This window comes from Sciurus carolinensis, chromosome 13 (assembly GCF_902686445.1).
Source record: "Sciurus carolinensis chromosome 13, mSciCar1.2, whole genome shotgun sequence".
NCBI lineage: Eukaryota > Metazoa > Chordata > Mammalia > Rodentia > Sciuridae > Sciurus > Sciurus carolinensis.
In genome coordinates, this window is record NC_062225.1 from 75036977 (window position 1) to 75046793 (window position 9817).

At 46.8% G+C, this 9817-nt stretch overlaps 1 protein-coding gene across 3 annotated transcripts in view; it reads right to left on the minus strand.

Annotated features, from left to right (window-relative positions):
- Positions 1 to 9599, minus strand: part of Efr3b (EFR3 homolog B) — a 77300-nt gene extending 67701 nt beyond the window's left edge. For all 3 annotated transcript variants that reach the window (XM_047522215.1, XM_047522214.1, XM_047522213.1), the window contains exon 1: positions 9351 to 9599. In XM_047522215.1, the coding sequence (XP_047378171.1) occupies positions 9351 to 9357 (7 nt within the window). In that variant the 5' untranslated portion in view covers positions 9358 to 9599. The remainder of the gene's footprint in view (positions 1 to 9350) is intronic.
- Between the last annotated feature and the right edge of the window lie 218 nt (positions 9600 to 9817).

Here is a 9817-nt window from a genome sequence, read left to right on the forward strand (position 1 = left end):
TCTTTTCCTTTACTTTCTTTTTTCTTTTCTTTTTTCTTTTTCTTTTTCTTTTTTTCTTTTTGTTTTGTTTGTTTGTTGTTGTTGTAGATGGACACAATACCTTTACTTTATTTGTTTATTTTAATGTGGTGCTGAGGAGCAAACCCAGCGCCTCACCCGGCCTAGGCAGGCGCTCTACCACTGAGCCCCAGCCCCAGCCCTGCCCCAGCATTCTTGGCAGCATGGGTCTTCCTACTGGACAGGACCCCAGGGCAGGCACTGTGTTAACAAAGAGATCCTTATCCTTGTCTTCCAATGAGGAAGCTGATGCACAGCCAGCTTCCGCAGAGAGCCTAAGCCCACTGTGCCAGGGCTGGCGTTCCCACCAAGATCTGCAAACTGCTCTGGGTGCAGCCCGGCCCCTGCTGCCTTAGCCAGGGGACAGATCTGTTCACAGAACGCAAGAGCTCCGAAACCTACTCTGGTTCTTCTAATTTACAGATGGTGACGCTAACACGGAGGGAGGATGAGAATTTTGGCCAAATTCACACAGCAACAGAGCCTGAATCAACCCTATTAGCCAATCCCCCCTCCCAACACACACGCACTCCAGAAACATCCTTGATAAAACAGGACAGTGTTGGTGATGCCCGGAGCCGCCCACACCTTCCAGAACACTCAGTCCTGGGAGTGAGTCTTAGGCAGAAGAAGACATTTCTAGCAGTCCTGGAGAGTAGCGCCTGGATAATCAAGTGTGTTTCCTGTATTTGCTAGCCTTTGGGCTCAGATCTGCTAATGGGACCACATTTTTAGGGATCTGATGACAACAGAAGATTCTGCTGTGTCTTCCCTCTGCTGCCTTATCTGCACACCCACTACTCACACGGTGCCCACACACTCTGATCTGGAGCTTGAAGGTGCCCAAGGTTTCATGGTGCTTTATCAGGAACATTCTGGCCAGGGCTTCCAGGCAACCAGAAACACATTGGCTGCCTTTAACTCAAAGGGCCTTTTCATCTTTGTTTTGTAAAAGAATAATGCACAATCTGGGTGTAGTGGTGCATGCCTGTAATCCCAGTGGCTCAGGAGGCTGAAGCAGGAGGATCACAAGTTCAAAGCTAGCCTCAGCAACATAGTGAGGCCCTAAGCAACTTAGCAAGACCCTGTCTCAAAATAAAAATTTAAAAAAGGGCTGGGGATGTAGCTCAGTGGTTAAGTTACTCTGGGTTCGATTCCCAGTGACATAATAATCATAATAATAGAAACAATATGAATAGAAATCAAAATAAAGACTTATCCATAATTATATCACTAAAGGACCTTCTTTTTTGAAAATATTGTGACAGTTAACTTGAGCTCCCCAAACCAAGGAAGAAATACATGACAAATTCTAATTCCTTAACCATCTCAGCAAGTAGACCAATGGTCTTCTCTTTCTTTTTTTAAAAAATATTTTAAAAATATTTGATGGAGTGTTGATGGAGCTTTATTTTATTTATTTGTTTATATGTGGTGCTGAGAATCAAACCCAGTGCCTCACACATGCTAGGCAAGCGCTCTACCACGGAGTTACAACCCCAGTCCCAACAATGGCCCTTTCTTATGACTAATACTTCCAAGTGAGAGGAAAAGCCAATGGTTATGCTCTGGTCTGTTCTTTATACAGACTTACAATCAATGTGGGAAGGCACAATTAAGACCACAACTTACTGTTACTTTCACTGTAGGATTCTCTCTGATCTTAGAAAAATCCCCAATTCACTGTCATTAAGTCCCTGGAAGCATGGGCTGCTATACATACAGGCATGTAAGAATGGTTTTTGTGACTATTTCCGGGGCTGGGAATTGAATCAAGGGACACTTTACCACTGAGCTACATCCCCCCGCCCCCCCTTTTGTGTGTGTGTGTGTGTGTGTGTGTGTGTGTGTCTTTCTGGTGCAAGGATGAGAGGAACAGTCATGGACCACTGACCTGCAATGGTGGGCGTTCTCTAGGAGACAAAGAAGCAATCAAGATTTTTGCCTTGCAGGGCCCCAGTCTGTGGGCAGACATCACTGAAGCAGACTCGCCAGTAATGTGGGAGCTGTTTCTTGTTTCTTCCTATTAGACCTCCCTCTCCAGGGGTTTTTACAAATCCAGCCTAACCATGACACACTCATCCTCATATGCAGGGGTTGTTAGGTTCTAGAAAGGGTATAGCAATGTCCCAGAAGGGTCCGTGAGAATTGCCTGGATGGTAATAATGTTGTCTTTTATAAGCAGAGAGCTCTGTAATGGAGAATATATTTTATATAGATATTATCTTATTTGATCCCCTGACTATACCCTCAAACTACGTATCCCCATTTTCTAGGAAAGGAATGGGCTCAGAGAAAGATGAGTTGCCCAAGGTCCTATGGCTCAACAGTGGACATCTGGGACTCAGACCATTGTCTCTCTTAATTCTAGTCAGGCCCAAACACTGTACAGCTTTGCCGTCTAAAGTATGAGATCTGCTCAGGATTGGGTCTGCAACACACAGCACAGTCCCAATCCCACATCCCAGAGACAGCACTCGCTGCATGCAGACTGCCTGGACCTGAAGTTGTGGGAAAGTTGTCCCTCACCCTGCCCAGTGCCCAGGATTGAACCCAAGGGCACCATCCCAGTCCTTTTTTTTTTTTTTTTTTTTTTGACAGCATATCACTAAATTGCTGAGATTTCACTAAATTGCTGAGACTGGCCTTGAACTTGCAATCCTCCTACCTCAACCTCCCAAGTAGCCAGAATTACGGGGTGTATGCCACCACACCACATTTGCCTAAGGAAATTTTAATTCATAGCCAAACTATCAGGAAAACAGAAGCTCCTCCTGTTACAGAAGGTCCCCTGATGTCTACTTATCTCCAGGCAGAGCACTGACCAGGGAACACTCTTTAACACTGCTAATACAAGCTTGTGTGCGACCCAGTCTTGGAGGTAACAGCCCCACTCTGCTTTGTCTATCTACCTGTCACCTGCCTGTCTCCGAAGTCCATACCCAGGCTTCTTCCTCTCTCAAGCCACCAACGGTTTTTGCATTCTGCCATCCGCCTCATCCACCTACTCGCCTGGCTCTTCCTAATTTACCCATCCTCCTTTAGATCCCCAAGGCTCTTCCTAGCATCCTTTCTGTCTTTAACAAAGCAAAACAAGGATAAGGTTGATGGAAAAGGTGCCAAGAGCTAGGGACTCCATCTGGAAGTGAGCAGTCCCAGCTTTACTGTGAACTGGCCTGGGACAGAGAGAAGCATGTCCCTTTCAGCAGCTCAACCTAACGCACCCGAGTCTGTTGCGGGGTACAGTGAGCTCTGCAAAGGAAAGACCTGAATTCTCTGGAAGTTTTAGCAAGTTCTAGGCACAGTGCTATAGAGGGGCCTTATCATATGACTGGGTATGGCCATGGGCAAGTTCTCAGTGTCTCAGTTTTCTTATTTCTAAAATGGAAATGATAGTCCTTAATTCATAGAGGTTGGAGAAAATTAAATCAACTCAAAATGCACTCAGTCTTGACTGACCACTGGAAATTTTAATTCATAGCCAAATTATCAGGAAAACAGAAGCTCCTCTTGTTACAGAAGGATGGGTAACATGCTTCCGACTTGTCAAACCTGTGTGATTTTACTGAATGTACCTTTATATCATTTACTTCTTTGTACATTTTACAACTTGTTTGTCCACTTAAATCATAATCTTCTCTACTGGAAAGAACTTTTATACACATCTGTATCCCCTCTGATGTCCTTATATCGTATCATACATAGCTGCTACTCCACAAATACCCCATGGTTTATGTTTGTTTCCCTTCAACACAGTATAAAACAAATGACAGGCATACAGTTAATATCTTCAATAAATAAAGCACTCACACCCATATGACAATTCCAGGAAATGCAAATGATTAAGAAACACAGGAGGGGCTAAGGCTGTGGCTCAGTGGTAGAGCTCTTACCTAGCACATGTGAGGTACTAGGTTTGATTCTCAGCACCGCATAAATAAATAAATATAAGTTATTAAAAAAAGACACACAGGAAATATTAAATTTCATTAGTGATGAAGAAATACAAGTTAAAATGATATAAATTCTTCTACCAAGTTAACAAAGATTGGTTGGAAATTTTCAGTACTTAATTTTCAGCATTAAGTACAGGGAGTACAGGGAGATAGGTATTCCCATAACTGCTAGTGGGAGCGTAACTGATACAAATTGAAAACAATGTGATAATATATAACAAGTCTTTAAAATGTTTTTATACCCATGGACTTTGACCAGCCTATTTGGAGAGCTATAACCTAGGGGAAAATTCCAAAGTTCAGAGAAGGCTTGGGGTACCAGCTACTTCTCCATTCAGTATACTATTATATAGCTGTTAAAAATGGCAGCCAGCTGGTGCTCCATTGCATAGTAGGGTGACTCCAGATCACAAGGATGTCCTGCTTATTTTTAAAAAACTAGATTTTGAATGTTCTCACTATAAGGAAATGATAAATATTTGAGGCAACAGATACACTTAGCGTGATTTGAACATTATACTATGTATACATGTATTAAAATATCACCTGGTACCCCGTAAATACATACAATTATATGTGTGTGTGTATAAATGTCCCCCAAAGATCCATGAGGTAAAGGATTAGTTCTCAGCTTGGTTCTATTGGGAAGTTGGTAGAACATTTAAGAACCTGGCTAGTTGAAGGTCACAGCTCCTTATCATTGGAGTGGGGGTGTCCCTGAAGGGCATATTAGGGCCCTGATCCCTTCCTGTCTCTCTTTTTGTGCCTCCTGATTGCCATGACGTGGGCAGCTACTTCCTCTTGGTTCCACCACTGTGTGCTACCTTACCACAGACCCAAAAGCAATGAGGCTAACTGACCATGGACTGAATCCTCCAAGCCTGTAAGCCAAAATATACCTTTCCTATTTTAAGTTGATTTCTCTCAGGTATGTGTTATAGCAACAGAAAATTGACTAACACAGGATTGAACTTGGGGCCTCACCTGTGCCAAGTGCATGCTCTACTGCTGTGTTATAACCCTAGTCCCATGTAAATATAAGTTTTAATAGCAGCCAGTGAGTTTTTGTTAACAGGGTGGGGGTGGGGTGGAAAAAAAATAGAATACGAAATTGTGCAAAACAAATAATTCCAGCCACGTAAACAAATGCATAGAAGGAAAGATGTCAAAACAAGATTTGTTTATAACTTGCTGTATTTTAGGGGGGGTTCTTAGCAGTTCTTAGGGTGACTTGTTAGCAGAAAAAAAATGGTCATTTTTTTAAAAATTAGGTTTTCCTTTGTTCAATGCAAAGAACAGTATCACAAACACTGTTCTTAAGCTCTAGGACGTAAGTTTTGGTTTGTTCATTTGATTTTTGCCTCTTTAAAAAATTAAGAAGCAGAGAAGAATGAGTTAAAAAGGGGGTTGTGGAGAGATGGCAGCTCTTTATTCTAACTAAACGCCGTGGTGAGGTGGGCATTATTACCTTCTTAGAGCCAGGAAAAAGGCTCTGAAGAGCTCATGTCCAAGGTCATCCGCAGGGAAGAGCCAGGGTTGGGACCCAGGCTTGTGGACTCTCCCCTTAAGCATAGGCCTGCCTATCAGGGGTAACAGGTTTGGGAAAGAAAGAGAAAGGGAAAGGCAAATGGGGATGAGTGGCAAAATCATAGAGGCAACTGATTTTATAACATACAAGACTTTTTGTTTGTTTTGTTTTCTGTGGGGCTGGGAATTAAACCCAGGGCTCTATTGCTGAGTTATTTCTCCAACCCTAATGAGTACAATTTTGGGGGATGATATATATATATATATATTTTAACCCCCCTCTCTTTTCCAGATTATCAGTAAGGTGCTACTAATTTCTTATTTTTATTTATATGCAAGAAGAAAATAGCAACTGCCTAAATCACTGAGCTGTGAGCAGCAAGAGAGAAAACAAATGACCTCCCAGGACCCCTCTAAGAGGAATAAAGGAATGGGGGTCCTGGGGATGAGACAGGACTTGGAGATGTGGAGGAATTAAAGTAGCTTTGGGTGGCATCCACTGGGAAACCCTCTCCAGTGGCTCTTGGTGGCTGGCTGCCCTCAGTCTGCAGACAGCATTTCTCAGAGAGCTGCTCACCTCAGGATAAGTAAGGTGCTCCCAGGCAGGACAGCCAGGGATCAGGCCTGGGTAAGAGGAGTGGGGGAAGTCCTAATTCTGTAATTCCCACAAAAAGAAAAACTAACAGGGCTGGGCTGTGGCTCAGTGGTAGAGTGCTTGCTTGCCTGGCACGTGTGAGGCACTGGGTTTGATTCTCAGCACCACATAAATAAAATAAAGGTATTGTGTCCATCTACAACTAAAAAAAAATTTAAAAAACAAAGAAACCTAACAAAGAGACTAACTGAGAATGTATCCATGACCTTCCCAACCCAGTACAAAGTGCTCTTATTTTTCCAAGTCTCTTGTCAATCCATGTTCACAGGTATAAACAAGACTGTGGGAAATCACTTATGTTCATTTGGAAAGTCATTTTCAGAAAGTGATTGGGGTTTAGGCATGAGTGAGTGGTAAGGGGACCTGAAAGGGACAAGCTCTTATGTAACTTGTCTTGCAAGTGCAGAACCTCTTAGGAGGCACAGTGACATCACTGTCCAGCTCTGAGGCTCCCAGCAGACGTGGAAGGAAGATGGCATTTCACCATTTTATACAGAGATAAAAATTTGAGACACGACTCCATTTGCCTCAGGTCACAGAGCAAGAAACTGGCTCTTGGACTGAGATGGCCTGACCCTGGGTCTAGGATTCCTTCTGTCCCAGATAGCTCTGTGCCTTCCAGCAAAGACAAGAGGCCCTTAGTTTCCCATAGGCTGAAGGAAGAAGACATAAAAGACTGAGAACCCAGGAAGACTGAGTTGAGGAGGGGAGAGAGAGGGAATGAAGACCTGTCCAGAGCTGACAAGATGGGAAGACAGAATTAGAGGACAGGAATTTATAATGGATCAAGTTCCAAAGCAGGGTGCTTCAGAGTCACCTTTACCTAAAGCTTTTAGGTAACTTGTTTCACAGTCCATCACTAATAAAATCCCTGGTTGCATTATCCTAAGGAGCCTTCATCTGAGTAGGGTCAGGAGGAGATGGATCCAGGGGTCCCCAGTTTTCATCCATCTTACTATGTTATCTTAGACAAGTCACTTGGAAAATGAGGGAAAACAAGACGATCACAGAATTCTAGGATGCTCTGTGCCCATCTTTTTAAATCATCAAATTGACTTCTGGGGAAAGAATGATTACAGGTATCACATGGATTCTTTCATTTCACAAAGTCAGGAACATACCAAATCCAGGCAGATGAGCAGAGAGTGGGCTCCCTCTCACACCTCCCCAGACTAGGCTTTGCACAGAGCCAGAAAGCAACACTATGTAATAATCTCCTACCCAGCCCTAATGTGACTTTGCTGCAGGCAACTGCCCAGAGGATCCCTTCATCATAATCTTTCTATGAATCATTCAGAGTAAGTCCCCACTCTGCATCAGGGGAAATAAAAACATATTATTAAAGAGAAATGAAAATCTGTGATGCATCCAAAAATAGCACCCAGATATGTTGGCTTCCCCATTCACCCTTCTGTTGTATCCAGCTCTTGCTTGACTTGCTGCATCCAAAAGAGGCAGACCAGGACCCCCAACTCTCAGACATCCTGGATAAGTTACCAAATTATCTACAAATGCAGTGGGGTGGTCTGGAAGAATCAGGGTTCCCAATTCTGAACCATTCGGATGGACCAGATCTAACTCCTTCCCTACTGCAGGTGCCCCTGCAGTCACATGCTTTTGTCAAATGATCTGCAGCTTTAGGCTGCTCCCTCTGCAGAGAAGAATAGGGGGGAAACAGAGAGTTAAAAAAAAAAAAAAAAAAAAAGTGCAACTCTCTCTTGGGAACCTTACAACCTCCCAGCTTATAAAGTACTAGTGCTGGGTTATCTTCCCCCAGAGTCCCCACTGGTCAGCAGCACAGCCTCTGAGGTCAGCTCCCCTGCTTCCCTTACTCTGTCCACCTAAGAGAAATAATGCTTGCCAAGGGGACCTACTGGGGTCTGGACCTAGATAAAAAATGCAGATGGATTACCAACCAGACAGAGGAAGAGGCTGATTCAAAAAGTTGAGTCTTTGTCTTCTAAAAAGGGAGGCCCACCAATTGCTGAGTCTTTTCAGCAGGTTCTCAGCTTCCTCTGCCACTAACAAACTTTGTGACTCATGGTCTGTTCACAGAGAAAGGCAGCTGAGCAGCCTTCGTGATGATGGGTTAAATTGGGAATGTGTTCTTCTGGAACACTCACCCCTCAGGTGCAGACTGAGCCCCTACCCTGCAATGAGAATGGGAAGTGATCACAGCTTCAATTCTTTTGCTGGCTTTAGAATAACCACCAGATACCTGGGTTCTGATGGACTAGATCCATAGGGATCAACACACACACACACACACACACACACACACACACACACACAGCCCTTGGAGGCTCCATAATGCAGCCCCTTCCTAGACTGGTCCTGGTCTTCAGTGCTCCATTCAACAGAGCTGCAATGTGGGATCCAAAGCACTCTCTTTCTTCACCCACACTGCCTGCAAAACCAGAGGAATTCCTGGCAAATTATCAAGCAGAGCAATGCAAGGCGAGGGTCTGCGGAACTGTTGCACATTAGTGGAGGCAAGCTGTGGAAGGGGATGCGAGGTCAGCATCTACTCCCTTCATCCCTACGGAGGACCACTCTGGAAGTTAGGGAGACTGGATCCCTGAGGCAGGCAAAGGCCAAGTCCATCCAAGGCGGAGAGATGAGCCTCCCAGCACGGGCTCACTCCCCGGCCCCTGCGTCTAGAGCGCCGCCTCCCACATCCTCAGAGCGGGCAGAAAGCCGGCAGCGAGAGACTCCCTCCATCCTGAACCAGCTTCCCGCATGAAACTCCCAAGCACAAACCGCTTTTGTTAATTCTGCAAATGCTGTCACACGACCACCTCCACGAACCCACCCTGTCTGCTTGGCTCCAAGAGAGACCTGCTTCCCCCAGAGCCCCATCGCTGTAGACCACCGGCTTCCCCTGCCCGCGACGGACCACCTTCCAGCGCCCCAGCGCCTGCACACGCCGGGCCCAAAGGACTTCCCAGGACCCCAGAGTCTCCTGATCCGAGGCATCTTTGTCCTCTCCGCACAGACAACCAACCGCGCATAGAGCGACCGACACAGCCCTGCCGGGCACCGAGTCGGCGTTCTCGCCTTATGTCTGGGCCACGCAGGGGGACAAAGGCTCGCGTCCTGGAAGTTTGCGGAGTCGACCCCCGCGGGCCCGAGCCCCGCAGCGGAGCCCTCCTTACCGTACATCTCCGCGGGGCGCGCGCCTCCCAGGAGGCCGGCGTCGCCGCGTCGCTTGCAGCCAGCCCCTGGTGGCGCCCGCCTTTCATTCACAGCCCATGCGGGGGCTGGCGGCGGCCGGCCGAGGCCCGGGCGGGGCGGGAGCAGGCGCGGGGGCCGGCGGCGGGCGGGACGGAGCCGGGCGCCACCAGCCCATTCAGTACCGAGGCTGGCCGCAGCAGCCTCCCGCACGGGTCTCTGGGCGAGGCGGAGCGCAGGGGGCGGAGGCTACGCTACTTGCCACGCCCCTCCTCCGGGCTCAGCCACTGGCCCGCCGCCCCGCCCCGCCCCGCCTCGCTCCTCGGAGAAACCCGAAGCCCGAGGTGCGCCTTTTCCCTGGCGGTCGCTCCCAGCCCTGGGTGGCGTTTCTCAAGGCCGCAGCGCTCCGTGGGGCGTCGCCCGCTCGGACCTCCCGCTTCTGTCTGCCTAC